General features: G+C 33.3%; 1 protein-coding gene across 4 annotated transcripts in view; it reads left to right on the forward strand.

Moving 5' to 3' along the window:
* The window catches only part of Pclo (piccolo presynaptic cytomatrix protein), a 263933-nt gene extending 242780 nt beyond the window's left edge, over positions 1 to 21153 (forward strand). For all 4 annotated transcript variants that reach the window (XM_090332895.1, XM_090332894.1, XM_090332893.1 and 1 more), the window contains 3 exons: positions 13394 to 13528; positions 14150 to 14295; positions 16709 to 21153. In XM_090332895.1, coding sequence (XP_090189021.1) covers positions 13394 to 13528; positions 14150 to 14295; positions 16709 to 16849 — 422 coding nt within the window. In that variant the 3' untranslated portion in view covers positions 16850 to 21153. The remainder of the gene's footprint in view (positions 1 to 13393; positions 13529 to 14149; positions 14296 to 16708) is intronic.
* Positions 21154 to 23000: the final 1847 nt, after the last annotated feature.

Here is a 23000-nt window from a genome sequence, read left to right on the forward strand (position 1 = left end):
GTTTTAGATGATAATGCACTTTATAGACTCCATAAGGTAATTGTAGAACAGAAATGACTGCCTGCATTAAGTGGAAAAAAATAAATAAATAACAACAAAACTATATCTGAGAAGTGGAAGATTTCGATTTTTTTTTCAAGATAAACCCAAAGAAAAAAACTTCTAAAACATCATTCTCGGGCCGGGAGTTTGGCCGACTGGTAGAGTGCCTGCCTAGCATGCACGAAGACCCAGGTTCAATTCCTCGGTACCACATACATAGAAAAAGCCAGAAATGGTGTGGTGGCTCAGGGTAGAACACTAGCCTTTAGGAAAGCCCAAGGACAGTGCTCAGGCCCTGCGCTCAAGCCCAGGACTGGCAAAAAAAAAAAAAACAAAACAAAACATCGTTCTCTCAGCTGGGAATGATAACTCTGACATGTAATCCCAGCTACTTGGGAGGCAGAGATCAGGAAGATTGTGGTTTGAAACCAGCATTGCCTACACTTAGAAATATCATAATCTTAGTAATAATCAAGGCATGGTACATACTTGTTATTACATCTCTTAAGAAAGTTAGGTAGAAATAACACCATCTGAAACTGGCCCCATGAAATAAACAGACTGTTATCTAGAAATGATTAAATCAGAAAGGACTGATGATGTGACTTCCATGATAAAGGACTAGAGCACCTAGCAGGTTTGAGTTCAACCCCAAACCAATAATAAGACAAGCAAATATTTTCTTCATTAAATAGAAAAAATAAATGCACTTACTTACTTACTTTAAAGGGTTTGTAAATTGGAAGGATGAAGAACTCTGCTTATTACTTTAAATGGCTTTTTTTTCCTCTTTTTTCAAGTGTGCTATTTTTAAAACTTCCTTCAAACAGAAGGCAGTTTAATTAAAACATAGTAATAAGCAAGGCATCAGAGGCTCACATGTGTACTCCTACCTACTCTGAAGGCTGAGATCTGAATAATACTATGCAAAGCTAGTCCTGGGCAGGAAAATTCCTGAGACTCTTATCTCCAATTCATCACCAAAAAGCTGGATGTGGGATTGGAGCTCAAAAAATAAAAGTGCTAGCCTTGAGCATAAAACCTCCAGGATAGTGCCCATGCCCTGAGTTCAAGCCCCAAGACAGGCATTATAATAATACTGATATTAATCATTGCTTTTATTTTCCTTTAAGAATTACATCATCATTTACATAAAACACATAAATACATATCTTATCTTGCTTATATTTCCAACATTGCTTTGGGCTAACCATACACATGCACATTAAGAATAAGATGCCATGCCAAACTCTGGCTGTTGTAGAGATCAGGTCAATACAGTTGCTAAATCCAAAGGAGCACATTTTACCACACAATCCTCAATTTGGCTTCTGAGTGTTTTGATCAGCAGAAAGGTAGTTTGAAATGATTTTAGTTAATGCAAGAAGCTAAAGAACTTGGACCATTTCTCAGCAATCTGATTTCAAGACACAATTTTCTCTAAGTGTTTACTAAATTGGATGTTCTGGAGGTTGAAATTGATTTCCTCTTAATTAGCTGGATCCAGGTTTAGGTCAATGTGTCCAGCTTAGTTTGATTTAGAGAATTCAGTAACATTTGTCAACCTCTTTATACTGCTTTTTTTCTTTATCATTTCATAGTTACCACTGAAACTTTGTGAGTAAAATGATTAGTAGATGTGAGCTCCGTTGAAGTATAGAAGTTCTGAAGCTCTAAATATGACCCATTTTCAGATTAGCAATCTAAAATTGAGCTTTTGGCAATTGAATTTGCTACTGAATTAGCTAACTTTATTTAACTACTCATTTTCTAGTTCATATTTTAATGACATAGCTAGCTTTATATTTATATGAGCTCACCTGTTAAATTATTCCTCAAAATAATTGGGTTACTGGCTAAAGGAATGGAATAATAAAGAATGCGTTATTTAACATCAGATTTCAAAGTTGTCTGGTCCTAATTTCTGAATTTACTGTATAAAATGCTAATGTTTCTTTGGATTAAAAGAATATGAATAACCACCCCCACACACACACACATACATCACCCACAAACTTCCTGGGCAGATAGTCTACCTGTTTTTAGGATTGGTTAATGATTAGTAGCACTGTCTAAATGACAGCAGTCAAAGTCTGCTTAGCTCAGGAGTCTGGCTTTGTGATCTTATCTTTCTTTTTTCTATGGGAGAATTTTATTAGGAAGGATGGTCTATCATATCAATTCACCTGCCTGACTCCCCTGATCTTTGTCTTCTTAAGGATTTTTTAAATTTCAAAACAACCCTTATGTCCATTGACATTTTCAGTATCTCTTTTTTGGCAAACATTTTCTGTTGTTTTTTTTATGCAAGACAAAAAGGGGGTTTCAATTAAAACTTTTTACAAAGAAATCTGGTTACTTATTGTCATGACAAAATGAATGCCAAAAATATAAATAAATACTAAAAAGACCAGGAAAGCCCAAAATGTGGAAGGAAAGAGGTCAATCAGAAAACTCTATTTTCGCTTCTAAAATTATGTTCTTTCTTTCTTTCTCTCATAACTAAAGGCTTTAAAAATATAGGTAACAGAATGCAGTGGGAATCTGTAGGTTTGTCTTGTTTTCACACAACTCTAAAATCTTATCAGATTACGAAGCCTGCCCTATTGTGTAATATAGCACTTTGAATCTGGGTTATTTCAAATAAAGCCCTTAATAAAACAGACCTGCTCTTTCAGAAAACAAATATGCAATAACATATAAGAAAATACCTCTTTCTCCCACTCCTACTCTCATAAACCAGGAAGATTTACTAAGATGCAACCCTGTAGCTTTGTATGACACAGCTGACATACACATACACATACCTTTCTAATCTAGGATGCACAGATTTAGCAGCTCACGTTGTAATTCTAGTTTTGCAGGATGGTGAGATCTGAAGACCAGGGTTTACTAGCTACCCAAGATAAAACATTTCTAAGACCTGCCCCTCTCAACAGGAGTGTTGATGTATGCTTGCCATCATACTTACAGTGGAAAATAAAAATGCCAAAGTCCAGGAAGGTCAGCAGAGATAAATTTCAGTATCCAATCTCAAAAGAAACTAAGGAAAAAAGTACTGAAGTCCTTGGCTCAAATAATAAAATGTCTGCCTAGCAAGCTTGAGGTCCTGAGTTCATACACTAGTGTTACCAACAAATAAAATCAGGTATTAATAAAGTCTTTACAATATGAAGGCCATTAGCTACCATATTGAAGTTTTCAAAGCACTACTACTTCCATTAAGGTTAATTCTTACTTCTACATTAATAAACAAAGAAGTACATTTGCAGAATTTACTTTAAAAGGTAAATAAGTAAGCATTTATTCATTGTCTTGATTGTGCCTAATTTGCTAAGAAAATTCCTCCCCAAATCACAATACTCACATCTATATACACACATACACACACACATGTTGTTTGTGTATACATACATATGCATGTATGTCCACAAATGTTGATTTTCATCCAAATCTCATTCCCAACACAACAAACACAAGAACACACACACACACACACACACACACACACACACACACACTGTACCAAATATAGTATGTAATATAAATATAATTTGCCTATGATGCTGTACCATCGTCATGGAAACATGCAATTAATTATATGACTTTTGTCTATACCTTAAACTTAAAATTTACAAAATCAGGTCAGCAATATATGCACACTGTTCCACATGGCTGAGAATAAAAGATAACGTGGCACAGGTTTATATAAGTTACTTTTTAAATTATTCATCTTCTATTTGTCATTTTTTGTGGGTTCTGGGTGTTGTCCCTGAGCTCTTCAGCTCAAGGCTACTGCCGTACTGTTGAGCCAAGCCCTGCTTCCTGTTTTCTAGAGATTGATTGGAGATCAGAGTCTCAGATCCTTTTGTGCCTGAGCTGGCTTTGAACCTTGATCCTCAGATCTCAGCCTCCTGAGTAGCTAGGATTACAAGTGTGAGCCATCATATCTGGCTTGTCATTTTTAATAGACTAATATTATTTCTTCAGTTATTTAATAATAACTGTCTCTTTGGAATGGCAAAAAAAGAGAGCAAGGATTAATTTTGGCTCAGATTTTCAGAGATTTCATTACAAGTCATGGCATCTTGAACCCATGTGATTGGCTTCAGGTTGAAAATTATACTGGTAGAAACATGAATTTCTTCACATCATGAAGCAGGAAAGAGAGAGAGCAAGAGCCAGAGAGAAAAGGAGGGGCTAGGGGGAGAGAGAAAAAGAGGAGGAGAGCAAACAGGATACAGTACAGCTGTGTATCCACAAAGAGCACGTAACAACCAATAAGCTACTTCCTCCGGCAAGGTTTCACTGCCTGAAGTTTCCAGCACTTCTAAAATAGTGCTAGTTGAAGATCAAGCCTTCAATACATAAATTTGTGGGAGACATTTCATAGTCATGTTATGGATCCACAGTTATAGATCAGTACATGCTATGAAATAGTAGAAAATTAGAAATAAGTATAGTACTTGATACATATATTGTTGAAAATACTTTGAATTCTTGAAATGGTATCAGGTGAGCTATTTTCTAAAGAGATGATTCCTGATCCCTTGAGAATTTGTGTGTTTTATCTTAAGAATTTTTCTTGTAACTCTTTATCTATGATTTAAGTTAAATAAAAGTATTTTACTCAACAGTAATGTATAAGCAAAATTATTTATGGAAAACCAAATACATGGCAGATTATTATAAGGGTACTTGGAATACAGTGGAATATTGAGTTGAATAAATTAGTTTACACTGTGTCCCTTCTTCAAACAACTACCATAAACATTCAAAACTATAGTTTTTCATTCCTCCCCATAAACTCTCCTGCATAAGAAGCCTGTCCGGCAAACATCCTTCTGAGAATTAAATTCAGAAACATGCCATTGATTTTAATATATCTTTCAGAAGATAATGAAGCCTGGAGAAGAAATGTAATACAAATAAGATTACTAGATTTGTTTAAACAATCTGATAGCTGTTCTTTCTGCTTGAGAATATTGTACAAATGAAACATAAGTGCTAATTTTAGATAATTATTGAGTTGTACAGTCTAAAGCCCTTTGAACTTTTAGAAGAGATAGAGATTCAAATTCACCCTGGAAAATAAAATTATTATAGGCTTTAAGGTGTTATTAATATAATTGGATGAAGAATTAGATACATTGGTGACGAGAATGAATTATGGGGAGCTTACTTCCTGACTATGACAGATCCAGAAAAGTTAAAAATGCTTCTTTTTCTTTTCAAAAAATAAATTTCAATTTAAAATATGTCAACATTTGAATACTTCAAGACATAATTTTATTGTTTTATATTTTGTTTCTTCTAAATAGATGTGCAAGTGACCTAAGAGCATAGACACCATTGTCAATTAGAACTGATTTTACTGCATCCGTAACTGATTTTTAGTGCATCAAGAATGCTAAAACCAGGGGGGGGGGGAGGAGGGAAATGGGTACCAAGACATGTGAAAGGGTATCAATGTATGTGAATTAAAGCACCTTCTATCTGGCAAATATCATGTAACCCTTTCACTAATTACAATTAAAAAAAATTTAAAAAAAAAGAATGCTAAAACCAAGAAATTATACAGACCTCTAGGCATTCACAGACAATGAGGCCAAAGGAGAATACTTAGAAAAGGAACAGAAAGGCACAATGCTGATGTGTAACTGACTATACAAAATAATACTTAAATGAACTTAAGGAAATGGAAACAAGAGATTTTATCTTTATTTGGGGAGGGATGTTTTTCTTTTCTTTTGTTTTGCTCATGTTGTTTTCCTGTATGTTTTTGGCAGTGAAGGGGAAGCACAGAAATGGAGGAGTATGAGTAAACAAATTCAACAATGGTATTCACTGGACACTATGTTGAAAATGAACTATACAACTTGTAGATGGGATTGGAGGGAAAAAAGTGGGAGAAGCGGGAGTGACATCATCCAAAAGGACATATACTCTTTGCCAGATTTATTACAATCATTCCACAACCAAGTATTACATTTTACCTTGCAAGTTATATGCTTTTTCCAAAAAATAAAGTTTGAGAAACTAAGAAAGAATTACTATTCATTAAATATGAAAAGGGTAGGGCCAAGGGTAAAAAAATAGATGAATGAGAAAAAAAGGGGGAGAATGAATTCAAGAATTAAATTTATATCCTTCAAAATGAAGAAGAGAGGATGACATGTCTGGGGAAAAGATAGGTGAGAATGTTAAAAAGGGGTCACATTGACCAAGATGCATTGTATTCATAAGTGTTTTGTTAAGTGGTAACTCCTTTGTACAACTACTTAAAGGTATTTTTTTAAAGGGGGAAAAAAAGAAGTACATAATAGTAACAATGTTGAAGTAGTAATACAAATTAGGATACAATGTACACCCAAACTGCTTCATGAAATGGCAAAGAAAATTCAATACATAATCTAAAAAATTAAGAAAAGTAAGGGAAAGAGTAGGTTGGGAGTGATGGGTTAGAATGGTAAAAGGCCTGACCTTGATCAAGATACACTGTTTACATGAACTGTCGGGTGAATGGCAAGTTCTTTGTACAACTACTTAAAGATAATAAAAAATACTCTGAAAAATAACAATGAAAATCATAACTTGACATTTGTGAAGTACAAGTCATCGCATATAAATGAAATTTCTAAAGTAGAAACAAAGGAAGTGAAATACAAGCAAAATGAAATATACATCAACACTTTGGCTATTGCCCAGAAAAATAGGGTTAATAAAAATTTCCATAATGATAGAATTTAGTAAAAAGTAAATTATTTACAGTAGAAAATGTTTAGAAAGTGAACAACCAGAAGTAAAACAGATAAGAAAATTTCACAAAATTTTACTATCCTATAAGTTGAAGCTATTGTCAAAAATAATCCAGTGGTACACTTTTACATTATATGTAAGGAAATGCTAATTGGAGGAATCTTATGCCTTAGGACCCATAATTTTTTATTGTTTTTTTTAAAGTTTATCTTAATTTCTAGCTTTGGAATGAGTGATGTGAGCTAGGCAACAAATTATGAGGTGAGAGACTGTCAGGGCTAAATTTGCTTCTGTAACACCAAGTCACACTTTGGTCTCTAAGTCTAATGACCTGCATTCTTGTTAATTGGTTTTTAACAGAAATTTGCTAATGCAAAAAACTCTAAGTGTTGATTAGAATTTTATTGAGTTTATTATTTTTTCCTTACATAAGTTTTCCTTTTAAAAAATACTGTTTTCTGGGCAATGCTCAAGCTCAGGACTGACAAAATAAAAAAAAATACTGTTTTCTTCTTTTCCATATTTTTCTTAACCAGATAACTTAATTAAACTTTAACCTCTAGAAAGACCTTTGTCTAAAATGAATGTATGTCAGAAAAAGTTATTGAATTTGTAGTGGAATTTTATTATTTTGATATAAAACAATTAGTGACTAAATTACAATAATGCAACCAATATTTACTTTTTCTAGAATACATTGCATTTTTAAATTTTTTTTCCAGTCCTGGGCTTAAGCTCAGGGCCCGAGCTCTGTCCGTGGACTTTCTCAAAGCTAGAGCTCTACCACTTGAGCCTCAGCACCACTTCCAGCTTTTTTCTATGTATGTGGTACCGAGGAATCAAACCTGGGTCTTTGTGCATGCTAGGCAAGCACTCTACCACTAGGCCAAACTCCCGGCCCCTACATTGCATTTTTAAGAAATTTTGTACAGGATCTTTTATAGCTGCTGCTGCTGCTGCTACTGCTTCTCCTTTTTATTAAGTCCTATTTTTATGCTACATTGCAAGGTGAATATCTTCTCTAGAGTAAAGTTAATCATTATTCTTTTCTGAGATGGCACAGAAAAAATCTTTATGCTGATAGGCATGGATCCATGCACACATTATGCTTAATCAGATTAAGCATGCCTATCTTTTAAATCTTTATTATTTAAAAAAAATCATGGCTGGGTGTGGTGGGTCATGCTTGTAATCCTATCTACTCAGGAAGCTGAGATCTGAGGATCAAGGTTCAAAGCCAGCCCAGGCATAAAAGGACCTGAGATACTTATCTCCAATTAATCTCTAGAAAATGTGACATGGGGCTTGGCTCAAAGGTAGAACTTTAGCCTTGAGCTGAAGAGCTCAGGGACAGCTCCCAAGCTGAATTCAAGCCCCATGATCCTCCCTCCCCTGGCCACACACACACAAAATTCATGTACTTTCTCCTAATTTTTAGATTTTATTCTTTTAATACAGCCAATAAAGCATTAGTTTCAAGATGCCTGGATTGATTTTGGTTGAAGCATTTTTTTTTTCTTCTGGCATTTGCTCTTTTTTTTCTAAAACATGATCACACTGTGTGATGATACCTTTCTTGGCTCAAAATCAAAAACAGATGTCCTGCCACTTTCCATCCTCTGGACTCAACCTACATGTTTTTCTGGATTTATCCAAGTATTTTTCTTAAAGGACAAATCACTCAGGGATCTAGCTAAAGGATAGGTGTGATTGATATGTTGATCCACAATCAGCATATTCAGCTGCTAGAGACTTCTGCATGTTTGTCCTGTTTTTCCTGTAGTAGAACTCTTACAGTGGAAATAGCTTTGAACACAGCAATAACAGGAAGTTCAAAATGACACCCATGAAGTTGAAGCTCCACGACACAGGCAAGGTGATGACTTGAGAACTTTAAATTAGCAAGTTTTTAACTCACCTTTTTTCCCAGGTGAGAAGGTGGGAAACAACAAATTTCTTTTGGCTGGTGTAGTAGAGCTTTAGGCATATGAAAGAATTATTTGAAATATAAATGAATCTCTACCAGAAAAATCTCATAGTGCTCCTTCATGTGATCAATTCTGTCCACAAGTGCTGTTGGATTCAAAAAGAAGTGAGCTGATATGCCTCTTCCTTTATTCTCTCCCTGTCTCAAAGAATCTTCTTTTTCACAGGAAGAAGATGGGATAATGGGTAGTAATAAAGGAGAGTAAATATGATCACAATATTTTATATGATATATGTTTATATATACATTTATATTAGATATTATGTTTCATATATTATACATGAAATGTATTTTATATACATATATACATTCATATATGTACATTATACATTTATATGAGTATATGTTATACATTCACAGTGAAACCCATTCTTCATACAATTAATATAAGCTATTTCTTTAAAACTTTTTTTGGCCCCTTGATCCCAGTGATGAGTTGAGAAATGAGAGACTATTTCTATCTGCTTCACTATAGTTTTGGAGAAAAGAGATACAGCTGCCTGTTAGATATACCAAGCTACTAGGCAAGATTTTTCTATCTCTTTTGAGAATTGTTCAAAAGCCATTTTTGTCAGTGTTTATTGCAATAAGCACCTATCTTCATCCAGAGAAAGGTCCTCTAAACTTTGTATATTTCTTCTATGCCATCTTGGAATATCAGTAATGGGAACCCTGTCTGGTTTTTGTCTTTTTGCTGTTGTTTTATTTTGCTGAAATTTGTAGAACTTCACCATATGATGGGTTATGGCTAACAGTCTTGTCAGTTATAGAGGATTTTGTGACATCTCAGGCTTTGGTTAACTCATTCTCTTTTCCTAGCAATTTCCATGACTTACAACTGTTTTGGTTTATAAAGCTTTGACTTTTTTTTTATTTTTATTTTTATTTTTTGCCAGTCCTGGGCTTGAGCTCAGGGCCTGAGCACTGTCCTTGGACTTTCTCAAGGCTAAAACTCTACCATTTGAGCCTCAGCACCACTTCCGGCTTTTTTCTATATATGTGGTACCAGGGAATCGAACCTGGGTCTTCATGCATGCTAGGCAAGCACTTTAACCACTAGGCCAAACTCCCGGCCCAAAGCTTTGACTTTATAAGGTGTGGTCCTACCGCTATTAACTTTTATGTTCCTAGAGTCTTATTTTTTGTTTTGTTTTGTTTTAGTTGTTCGGAAGAGTTAGACCTTTCAATTCCTTTAAGTTTCCTGGGACAAGAACAAATGAATTAAAGTGAAATTGCTAATATTTTTTAAAAAATGACATACTTGCAGTGAGCTGTTTCAAACTTGTAATTCTAGCATTCAAAAGACTGAGATCAGAGAAATGAATCTGAGGCTAGGGTTGGATATATAAAGAGAACATGAGAAGCGGTTAGAAACGTAATGTACCCACTACCCTATCAATGTAACTGTAACCCCTCTATATATCACCCTGACAATTAAATAAATAAATTAGATGACAAGTAGTTTCTTGTCAAGATGTAAACAGAATATGACAGTATTCAGAAAGAGTGACATCACCCTATTTGTGAGGAAATGGAAAGACTCAGAAAAAATTATATTAAGTATAGTAAGCCAGACTCAAAGGAACATAGGCTCAATGGTTTCCCTCATTTGTTATAATCAGTAGAAACCTTGGGCTCTCCTAGCAGAGATTTACAATAGAACAAAACCTAAATACATACTTATAGTATGATGCTAAATGAAAGGACCTCCAAGATATAGAAACAAAAGCCATATAATGAGTGATTGTTGTCCTTAATGTACTATGTTATTTCTCATCTCTTTTGTTGTCCTTTGGTTATCTCATACTGTTACAGTATTTTTCCTTGGCAACTGATATATTGTATATATGTGTATTTGGTTATTTGAAGTCAGATAGGGAAGGGAGAAAAACAAGATGAGTGGCGGGGGTGGTGGGAGGGAAATGGGGACCAAGACATGAGAAAGGGTATCAATGTATGTGAAGTAATGCACCTTCTATCTGGTGAATATAATGTAACCCTTCTACTAATTACAATAAAAAATATATGGGGAAAAAAGAATATGACAGTATTAGAGAATTATTCGTGGCACTAAAACGTTTAGGCCAAATCATTGAAAAGAGAGTGCTGAGATAATTAAGGACCTTCATATGAAGGAATATTTTATACAGGCTTCTCTACTTTGCTGAGATTTGTTCAAAGCACTAGAAGTTTTTGCCAGTCCTGGACCTTGAATTCAGGGCCTGAGCACTGTCCTTGTGCTTTTTCCTCAAGGTTAGCATTCTGCCACTTGAGCCACAGCACCACCTCTGGATTTTTTTCTATGTATGTGATACTGAGGAATCGAACCTGGGTATTTGTGCATGCAAAGCAAGCATTCTACCAGTAGGCCAAACTCCCAGTCCCCAAAGCACTAGAATTTTTTATATTAATTTTACCTACTATTTTTATTCTCTACCTTACTGATTTTCATGTATGTATTTTTCTTCTTCTTACTTATTGAACTTAAATTTGATGTCTATTTTATATGATAGGATGTTCTATACCTTATTGATTCCACGTGTTTGACATTAGTACTCACCTGTGTATGTGCATGTATGTGTATGTATATGTGGTGTGTATGACTTGGCAATATGTATGTCCCAGTACTTGGGCTTGAACTCAAGGATTGGGCATTGTTCCTTAGATTTTTCTCACAACATGGGCTCTCTACCACTTGTATCACAGCTTCACACATGGCTTTTGATGATTAATTGGAGAACATTCTCACAAACTTTCCTGCTTTAGTTCATGTTACTCCATGATGCTCACATCTCATTCTCCTTAGTAGCTAGGATTACAGATGTAAGTTACTAGCACTCATCCCAAGTTTTGTATTTTTGGTAGTTCAAAACAAACTAGATTTTAGTTTTGTTTCTTGTATACAAAATAAAATGAGACATTGATTTATAAATAAATCCGAATTTAATAACAAATTTTGTCTATATACCAAATATAAAAGGAAAATGTTAAAGAACTGGGATTTAAGTTTCTACTATAAGAATCAAATAGATTTTATAATATTTTAGCTGGATTTTCCTCAACATATAGAGGTGCTATAGTATTATCAAATTAAGCTGGTTAAAATATGAATTCAAAATATAATATAGACTGATAAAATTCAAAGTAATAGTACCAAAGTTCATGGATTAGGTTTAGGATTGTACATCATCACTAACCTTTATAAAATTACTCTTTCTTGGAGTTTAGTTTAGAATCAAAGATCAGTTATAATTGTCTGAAAAAGAATAGTAAAATCTTCTTCCCTTTTCAGTATATGGAACATATATTTCTAAAAGGACATATAGCAGTAGATATAATGTTGAAACAAGGATGAGAATCCATCTTTCATCCATTAAGCCAAACTATTAATCTTTTAAATTATCTGATATTTTAATTTAAAATGATGTTTTAATTTCTAACGTTGATAGCTATAATCCCCATAAACAAGTTGGTTGAAGATTTTCAATTTTTGTTAAGTATGAAGACATCTTGAGAGCAAATTTTTGGCAGTCATGTTTACAGAGCTTCAAGAGATTATTCCATTCTAATTACACAAATCTATAATAGTTCATCTCCATCTATAATGCCTTATCATCACTAGGCATATATCCCATACATGTGTTGCAAATTCCCACTGATGAATGTTCCTTTTTCTTTAGAAGAATACTCTTCCCCACAGTTAATTCATTCTCTTTTGGTTTCAGCTCAATTATGATTTCCCCATACTTCTTTCTTTATTACAGTTATTGTTAAAACCATCTTTTATAGTTTAGAAACTTTTCTCTCTTCTTAATCATATAGTTATTGATGGAAATATATATATATATCTTCCCAATACATGAAAAACTACAAAATAAGCCTGGTTCACAGGTGTATTATCTCTATCCCAATGTCCAGCACAAGATAGAATGGAAAACAAGACAGTTTTTGATGGATGTAGAAGATGTATGAATTGATAAAGAATAGGTTTGGTTGATTATTTAAATATTTAACCTAGCATGAACAGCTTCTTCAAAAATGATATGCAGGAAAAATAGTTTATCTAATTCCTTATATTTTGCCTTATGTAATTTTATTTTTCTATATTCATGCTTCCTATTTTACAAAGAAAACAGAGAGGGGGTGCAAATGATATTAGATGTTAATAAGTTTCTTGAGCTTAATAGGTACAAATAAGCTATTATAATATGTAATAATTTATTGGTGTTAAAAGTTTATATTTCACATGATTTGTTGTTTGTTTTATAATTTATATCAGAATTCTGTTATGTATTGTTATGTTTTTCTTACTACAATTTTTTTCTTACTACAACATTATTACTTCTTTGGATGAAAGCCTGTACATCTGTGTAACATATCTACTTTTTCCTCCTACCTCCCTTCTTAACCAAATCCTTATTACATTTGGCACTTTGTTATAAGCATATGTATAATTTATCTATTACATTACTGCTTAAATCTTTGGACTGTATTTTTAATCTATACAAAAATGCTGAGCCTGATAAATACGCAATAAATAAACTGTGAACTAAAGTAAGTAGTTAATAACTGCATATTTTACAACTTTTTCTTAATTTCTTTCAGTTAAAACTCAAGTAATGGGAGAAATAAAAATTGCCTTGAAAAAGGAAATGAAAACTGATGGTGAACAACTTATAGTTGAAATTCTTCAGTGCAGAAATATTACTTACAAATTTAAGTCTCCTGACCACTTACCAGGTACCTAATTTTAAGATAATGTTTAATATATCTTGGTATGTATTCAAGTGCTATGAGAAATGGTGACTAAAATTTTGTCTGAAAATAAAATGTATCACAAATATGTGGGAAATTGAAAAAAATATGAAAAATTGATTTGTATTTCCACTGTATAGATCAAACTCTTTTCTATTGGTTTTAGTAGAGGATGTTATATTTATTAATCCAAGGGAAAGTATATTCTTTAAATTATCTTAGGCTGATAGAAACAAACTAAATACAATCACCTGCCTTTGTATAATATGAATTTATAATTCTTTCAGCAGAAATTTGTTTTGCTTGTTTGTTTATTTGTCTTTAGGATGGCACAGGAGCCACAGAACTAGTGGGACAAAGGGTGAAAAAATGCAGCAGTGATACTAGATATAATGTTGAAAATGAACTACATAACTTGTGGATAGGCACAGAAAGGAAATTGGGAGAGAAGAATGAAGGAATGACATACTTGAAAAGAAATGTACTCTTTACTTGACTTCCATAACATTAATCCCTCTGTATAGCACTTTTACAATAACATTATTTTTATAATAAAGAAAATTGTATGATTGATTTATGCTGAATGGTTTGAAATGCTATTTTCAGATTTATATGTGAAAATATATATATTGAATATTTCTACCCAAAAGAAGGTGATTAAGAAAAAAACTAGAGTTTGCAGACATGACCGAGAGCCTTCATTTAATGAAACTTTTAGATTCAGCCTAAGTCCTTCTGGACATTCTCTTCAGGTAACTTTTTATTATTCATTCACTATTTCTAAGTTTTCTGTTCAAATTTTATTTATTTGCTTTTAGATTATCTAATATTTATTGTATGTTTCTGATTTTATACTATATAACATTTGAAAAATTAAAAAAAATCTAATCCTTAGAGATCTCTCCTTCTTCTAAAATCCACTCACCCCATTCAATCAGTTACCAGGATTTCTCTACTCTGTTTATATACATAGACTTTTTTCTTGTCTTGCTATGGTGACTACCACTAATCTCCTTTGGGCCTGCATCTTTGTTCTTCACATTATTTTGGTAGTTTACCTGACCAACTCATCAATTGTACCTTAAATCTTTAACTCATTCCATCACACTACTGCCACCGTTGTCTTGCTAAAACACTGGTTGGGTTATTGATTCATTCTGTAGAGTCACCTGTCTACTGTTCTCCAGGTTGGCATTTAATTACCTTAATTTGGTCTCAGCTGCTTGTACGTTTTTCCACACAAAATAAGCCAGTCACACTAGAATTTTTTGAATAAAGTTAAGTCTCCAATCTTTGCTCACATTTTTCTTCCCTTTCAAAATTCCTTTCTCATTCCTCTCCATGTATCACCATATCCCATATTTTTTCAGTATAAATACATTGCAATGACTGATGGCACTGGGTATAATGAATTCATCATACCTTGGTTTCATATTATTTTGCTTACTGTTATTCTGTCAAAACTAGTTTTTCTTATGAAATAATTTATATCGTTAACTCTCACTATAGGGATTAATTTTCATTGCTTTTTATCAAAGCCTTTCATGTTGTAAATCTCCAATAGACATAGAAATAAGAAATGAAAGAATAAATGTGGAGAGAGGAAGAAATTCTTTTAATATATAATTAAAGGGTGAATCAACTCACCAGTCGAATGACTAGACACTGTGTTAGAAATGAACTATATAACTTCATGGGGGAGGGAAGTCAGACTAAAAAGCTAGAAGAGAATGAGGTAGAGGTGACACTGTTCAAAAGGAATGTACTCTTTACTTGACTTATGTAACTGCAGCTTTTCTGTACATCACCTTCACAATAAAATTTAAAGTAAAATAAAATCAAAAGGTATATGACAAAATCTCATGGAACTAAAAATTAAAGCACTAGAGATAAAGATGAGATATTTAAAAATCAAAGATTCACTGGAAGGATTTTGTGGGGTTAGAAAAAGAATGTAATAAAAAGTTAAACAATTCCTAAAGTCCAAGTGAAAGAATATGTCATTCAGAGAGCAAGTAGCCAGAGAGATTTGTTGTAAAAACAAAAAAGAAATACAGGTTTCTTTCATAATAATTTATCCAAAGAGCAAGTATTCAAACCATGATAGCAAGTTATTTGGATACTCCCTAACCAGAAACCTACTGCTCTCTATGTTTCTTTCAACTTCTCTCTAAAATTAAAAACGAAAAAGATATATCTTTGGCTATCTGTCTTTAGAGGGTAAATGGAGCACAAAAATGGAGGTTAAACAAATGAAACAGTGGTAGACACTGTGTTGAAAATGAACTATACAGAGGCTGGGAGTTTGGCCTAGTGGTAGAACGCTTGCCTAGCATTCACGAAGAGCAGGGTTCAATTCCTTGGTACCATATACACAGAAAAAAGCCAGAAAGTGGTGCTGAGACTCAAGTGGTAAAGCTCTAGTCTTGAGACAGTCCAAGAGCAGTGCTCAGGCCCTGAGCTCAAGCCTAGGACTCTAAAAAAAAAAATGAACTGTACAAATTGTGGGCGGAGTTGAGAGAGAAAAACTGGGATAGTGCAAAGAAATGAAAGACATTGTCCAAAATGAAACATAATTATTTCCTGGTTTATGAAACTATAACCCCCCGGTATACCACCTTTATAATAACAATAGAAATATTTAATATTAAAAAAGCAATCTCTTCAGTCTGAAACCCTGTGGAGACATTTAAGCTTTAAATATGACTCAAGAATGTATATTGTCTGTGCTACAGCATAATCACCAGTAAAAGTACTAAAGAAAAGTACTTTCTTTAGTTCTATTTACTCACATTCAAATCATTTTTAGTAGTTCATAAAATAGTACAGTTACATCTAGCAAAGTAATTTTGTGAAACCTCATATATTTGAGTGTATAGCTAGTTAGAACTAGCTGGTTTTTTCTATATTACTTAGGATTTTTTTCATACTTATTGGGATGAGTCCTTTTCTTTCAGGATAATAACAGAAATGTTGGTGTGAATTATCTGATACTCGCAAATCTTTTGAGGAAATCTTCAGTATTAGGACATCTTTTCTGCTACTTCTTCCTCCACTGCCCCCCACAAGCATTCTTTAAATTCCATTTCCTTGATGATTAAATGTCCTTTAAATTTTGGGGAGAGGAGTGTTCATATATATACTAATCTTGCAATGTTTTTCCAGATTTTGCTATTCTCCAATGGAGGGAAGTTTATGAAAAAAACCTTGATTGGTGAAGCCTGTATTTGGTTGGATAAAGTGGATCTCAGAAAAAGAATAGTCAACTGGCACAAACTTTTGGTTAGCCCCAGTCAAACACATTGAAGAAGAAAAAGAAGAAAAAAAAAAAAACAAAGCATGTCTCTTCAGGGTAATAAAAATGCAAAGCAAGACTGTAGTTGGATACTGCTGTACCAAGCTACATATTCAGGAGCAAACATGAGCGATGAAATAATAGGCAAGAAAACAAGTGTTAAAGATTTGTAACTTCTTTGTTGTGGAACACAGAAGATTTGAAAATGATTGTATGTTGGAGAGAAACTAACAAAAATAGAGACTGAGGATCTTGGCTTTCTCATGGCTGTGAAGAGAAATGGAGAGGAATTTTGAATACGAAAGTCTCTGAGCAGAATTGAGCTGAAAAGACAGAGGCTCAAAGATGATGGTTTCCAAAAGCAGTGCAAAAGCAATGCTTTATGTAAAGAAAATTCAGTTGGGGAAAAAGGGGGAATTGAATCAGTTTCCAGATGTTCAAAAATCTTTCTTCTTCATCTTATATTGTCAACTACTTTCTGGACTGAAATTCTGATATGTCCCAGACTGGAAATGAAGATCTGTGCTCACAGGGGAAAATTAAGCAGGATATATATAATGGTGAATTTTGTATCAGTTGTACAGGTTTTTCCTTTATGTCTTACAAAAGGTGTGTAATACAATTTCAGAAAGTGTAATAAAAGCACATTTTCCATTTAATTGAAATAATGTAGAGTGAAGATAATACTGGATAGAAATAAAATTACATATTTTAGACAGAAAACCATGAATGGCTAGTAAATAGTTTTGACCCATAAAATATTGGAACCTTAGTTGGAAACGATTACCAAGGCATTAGCAGTCTACATACCAAAGGACCTAGAGAAGACTTATATGTTCTAAGAAGCATGACCACTTGTTCTTTGCAACATTGCAAACACATGGATTACACTGCATATTTCCTTTCTCTTAAATAATATATTGACAGAGAGAAAATTCAATCTCTGGCAAATAAGTCTTATTAATCTATGAAACGAATTCAATTAAAGTCATTCTCTTTGTTTCCATAACATTTTCCCTTTGACTTTTCAGCTAATTGTATAATTGAAAACCCTGACAACAAACTCAAGTTCTCTCTAGTTCTCCATTTCTCTCCATTAGTGAAAATATCACTGTGATCAAGTTTATCAATGTTAGGAAAACATGTGGAAGAAGTCAATAATTAAATGTAAAATATACATTGACCTTCTTAATAATATAAAGTGAAAAAACAATGTCTGCGTTATTAAAAGTAAAACATCTTGCTCCCCATTAATGAACAATGAGAGAGCTGTAAAAAGCCTAATTAGCTGGGATTAAAATTATGGCTTCTGGTTTGAATCTGCTGCTGAGCTTGCTTACATCACTTAAACCACCTCCCTGTTTTCTTATCTTTGAATAAAAACAATGAGGTATTCCTAACATTCCTTCTGGAGTGCTGAGATACCTAAAACCAGAGATCTATGAAAGATGAAAGCACATTTCCAAATATAGTTTTGTATATACAAGTTAGGAGTAAGTGTTATGGAATACTTTAATCCTCAAATTTTATATGAGAGAAACATCCCCCAAACCAATGCTAAGCATCAATATGCTTCAAAGCAGTAAATTGGTTCTAAAGTTCATTTCATTTAAAAATAAACTTTCATTTAGCTTAAAAAAGATGAAGAATTTGATGAAAATGATCTGCACATTGAGTTATGCCAAATCCATTAGTCATACAGATTTTTTAGCCTACCCAAATCAAATTAAATCACTTCTCAGAAAATTGTGAACCTGAATGCTGTTACTTTATTCAAGATGAAATTTTAATGCAGTTTGGGAGAATCCATCTTTAAAATATTGGTCAGATATTGAATTTTCTGATTTTTAATGAAAATGCTTCAAAACATTACCATAAAGAATTTCTTACATATATCGACTATATATCTTTACTATATTCATAAAGAAATGTAAATAGTTTTCCCCACCCTAATATAACCATCACTTGCCTTTCACTCTTTCACTCCCCACCTCCAGCAATGAAACACCACTGAACACTGATGTTGCTCTAGAGAGAGAATGGGGAAGGAAATCATCAAAGATATGGAACTGTTCAGGTGTTACTTTTTAGAGATGAGTAGATCTGTCTGTGGGTGTCATGGACATTTCTGGCAGAAGCACTTGAGGAAGCCCATAACCATCAGTCATAAAAGTCCTGGAAGATCTCCTTCTCACAGCAAAAGGCTCTGCTATTTGCTAATAAGAAATCCTGGTTCATGTCTGGTCCTCTCCTGCATTCATTTGCCTCCAGAGGTATGCATGGGAAGTTAGATGACCAGGTTATTTATTTCATCCTCGTTGTGATTTCTTTTGGACTAATAAAAACAGGACTAGCAGAACATAATATTCTGTGAAAGTTATTTAACTGGAGAGAATAAGAGCCTTTTTATTACAAGTGCCCATTGACTCTAAGCAACTGGGGCCAGGCTAAGTCATTCAAAGTCAATGACAGGGCTTCTTTTTTGTGCACCAGCATCCCCTTCAGAGAGCATAAGATGCTGTCAGTGTGCCAAGTTTGCAACTGACCAAACCTCTAGGTTGTACTGGAATTATTCTATGCAACACTGATCCTTATATGAATGCACCTCTTCTGAATGCAGTTGATTACCCTTCTTACCACAAAATGATTCCTTTTTAAATTGCAAATAGGGCTCTTAGTGTTTTTTTTACTTTTTTTATATATACCATGGCACATGATTTACCACATATTATTTTATTTGAATTTCCTTTTTTAACCTAATAGGAATAGTTTGTAATTTCTAATTATGTGATTAATCCAATCACCACATTTGTATCCTGAAAAGTATCTCAATATCATTGAGTCATCAAAGACTAGAGTTGTTTGCTTCAAATTTGGTCCAAACAAAACCTTCAGCTGTAGAAGAAAAAGCACAGAGTGAAAGTTAACAAGAGACTGGGAATTATAGAATTATCATCTCAAATACAGGTAAACTACTTCTACTATCATTTTCATTTACTGCTAAGGTAAATTATGACTCTAAGTTCTTTATTTACTTTAAAGGAACAATATCCACAACTGAGGGGTAATCATTATTTTGGCTTATTAAAATCACCTATGTTTAATGCGTTACACTAAAAAGATACATATTTTCAGCCTATCAGTGAGATTAATTTTGTGAACCATGCACATTGGAAGAGTTATACTGTGGGAATATTATAGCTGGTAACCAGCTGATTATTGATTGTTGTTATATGAGTGGCTGTAACAATAGTGGTGGTAGCCTTAGTGACAGTTGTACTGGTGATGTAAAGTGAAACAAATAATATATTGCTATATTGTGCCCAATCAATTAGAAATTGTTTGATCAATGCCTCATTTCATTAAGGTATCACAAAGATATTTACAGTATTTTTTTACTTTATTATTTAAATCATAACTAACAATATTTTTAAAAACTTATTTTCATTGCTAGAATATGGAATATTCCTAAATTAGCTGGCTACAGCTATATGTGTTTATAACTGTATGTATGACAAAGGTGATATCCCTCTTTTTGAGCTTGAAATGAAATTGAAAGAAAAGTCAGTTGAAACAGTGAGCTATTTCTTTAATAATTTCTTGCCTTCAGTATAAGAATGAATGAGTAAGACAGATATTCTCATTGAATATGACTCATTGATGTTTTCTGTTTGTCCCATGTTGTTATTATTAAAAGTGCTCATTAAAATAAAATCATCTCATCAACTTCTTTATCTGATAGGTAGATTGAAAGTTTTCTTGATTTGTTAACTGTACATAAGTATACATTTGGTAAAATAGGAAAAATTGAAATATTCACTTCATTTGAAAATCTGCATGTGAATATGATTATTTGGTTATGTCTGTATATTTGTTCAGTGATGTGCTCAGGTGCTCTGACTACTGATTAATGTGTGTGCTAATATCTTAAAATCACAGCTGATATTAAGGAAAAAAATCTTGTCTAAAAAATTTAAAAACTAATAAAATTGATTTCAAATTTTTCAAAGTACTTGGAGATATATTTTGTTTCTAACTCTATGTTGCATGCCATGTTGGTGATTTGCTGATGTGGGGGATTCATTTTTAGGTTTGGGGGTTATTAGGTTTATTAAAATCTCTCTAGAAAATTAATGAACAAATCCAAATAAATTATTTGGCTAGAGATTTATAAATTGACTTAAAAATACAAGAGGATTGTGTAAAAAATGCTTATAAATCTGTCTCAAGTGCAAAAATATGTCTTGGTTTTGTGATTGTATACAAGATGTATCTTGATAACTACTGTAAATTGTGTTGCATAAAGGCTGCTCTCTCAGCCTAACTAATAAATATTGAAAATATCAACTTTGATGTGTTCTTGTTATCAACAAATTTTTGGGCTCAGTCATAAGCCTTTTTAGAGCATTTCACAATGTGCAACCAAATTCTAAAACCCTAATGAACCAAAATGAAAAGCAAAGGAGATGATTAATACAGATGTAAACTGATGTTAGGTTTTATATAAACAGATTAAAAGAGATTTATTTGATGGCTGCAATTTTCTCAGTAAGATTAATAGAATGTTATTCGCTTAGAGTAAATTTAAAAAAGAAAAGAAGATTTGCTGTTGTTGTTGTTTTATAGATCTTGGGGCTTGAACTCTGGACCTTTGAGCTGTCCCTGAGTTCTTCATCTCAAGAATAGCACTGTACTACTTGAGCCATAATGCCACTTCCAGTTTTCTGGTGGTTACTCTGGGTAAAAGAGTGTTGGACTTTATTACCTAGACTGGCTTTGAACTGAATTCCTCAGGTCTCAGGCTCCTGAGTAGCTAGGATTACAGGCATGATCAGTTTAAAGAAGATTTTAAACAGTTCTGGAGTAGAGTAAGAGAAAAGGTAAACCTGCCTTGCCACCAACTGTGACTTTTCCCTGCCTAAGAAGAAAGTTTATATGTAAGAATAGAGAAATGATGCAGCAGTGTGTGGGGTGTGTGTGTGTGTGTGTGTGTGTGTGTGTGTGTGTGTGTGTTTAGGAAAGGAAACAGTAATTTTTTATTAGGATTCATTATTTACCAAATGGACTAAACAACAACAAAAGCAAGTGCAAGTATAGGTCATGATCAATTTAAACTGCTGGACTATCAAATATAAAACAGTAAAAGAAACAAGACACAAAAAAAGGATAAAATGGAAAACAAAATAACATTCATGATTTTAAAAGATGATAGAAGAAATAATTTCCCTAGAAAAATCTGGAAAAGTATATAAGGCCATGAATCAAGTTTTAGAAAGTGACTAGAGTTATGTATTCAGAATTGTTCTTAAACACTTGAAAAAAATCACTGAGTCTGAGACAATTATTAATAGAATTGATCAATTTTCTTTCATTCTCTGTATAATATTTTGCTCAGCTCACACTGAGACCAGGATGCTCAGATGATATTTCTGCTTCAAGTTCTAGAAAGTTTCTGTTATGGAGATTGATTTCATTTGGTTGAGCTAGAATTTTACTTCTATTATTTGCTCTATCAAATGATGACAGCCTTTAGATGGCTCCAAAATTACTCAAGTCTACTACTGCAGACATTTAAAGGAAAACCATTAGAGGTTCTGTGGCTGAAGTGGTAGAGTAAAAACTGAACAAAAATAGGAAGGCTCAATTTGTCATGGTATGAAAATCAAAAAGAATTAATTAGTTCATATTTTAAAATAAAAGAAGGCTATACATTATTAAATTATTTTCTGTACACTGGTATTTGGATTTTCTGTCTCCCAGAATGAATTCTAGCCGCCTACAATATTTAATACAGTTATACCTGATTCACACACTGCTGACTGTTCCATGGATTTGAACAAACTATTTCACCTCCTTCAAATGCATCCTTTTCCTGACCTGTCAGAAAAGCACATCTGAGCCTAACATGTCCCAATTACTAAGCAATTCCCATGGGCAGAACCACAGTAAGAAATGAACATCAGCTGGCCATTAACCTGTCACTCTTTCCTTCCAATGCAGGTTGTTGAATACTCATTTCTCTCTTCCGTGCAGTTTTTCCATTTGCATTATCTTTCTCTAGCTCATATTTTCTACTCTAGTTAGAGAAACCAAATTTTATTATTCAGTAGCATGCCTCCATGCGTACTCATCTCACACAATCTTTTCCTGGATTTTCTCAGC

Source organism: Megascapheus bottae, chromosome 5 (assembly GCF_031878675.1).
Source record: "Megascapheus bottae isolate mThoBot1 chromosome 5, mThoBot2.hap1, whole genome shotgun sequence".
NCBI classification, from domain to species: domain Eukaryota; kingdom Metazoa; phylum Chordata; class Mammalia; order Rodentia; family Geomyidae; genus Megascapheus; species Megascapheus bottae.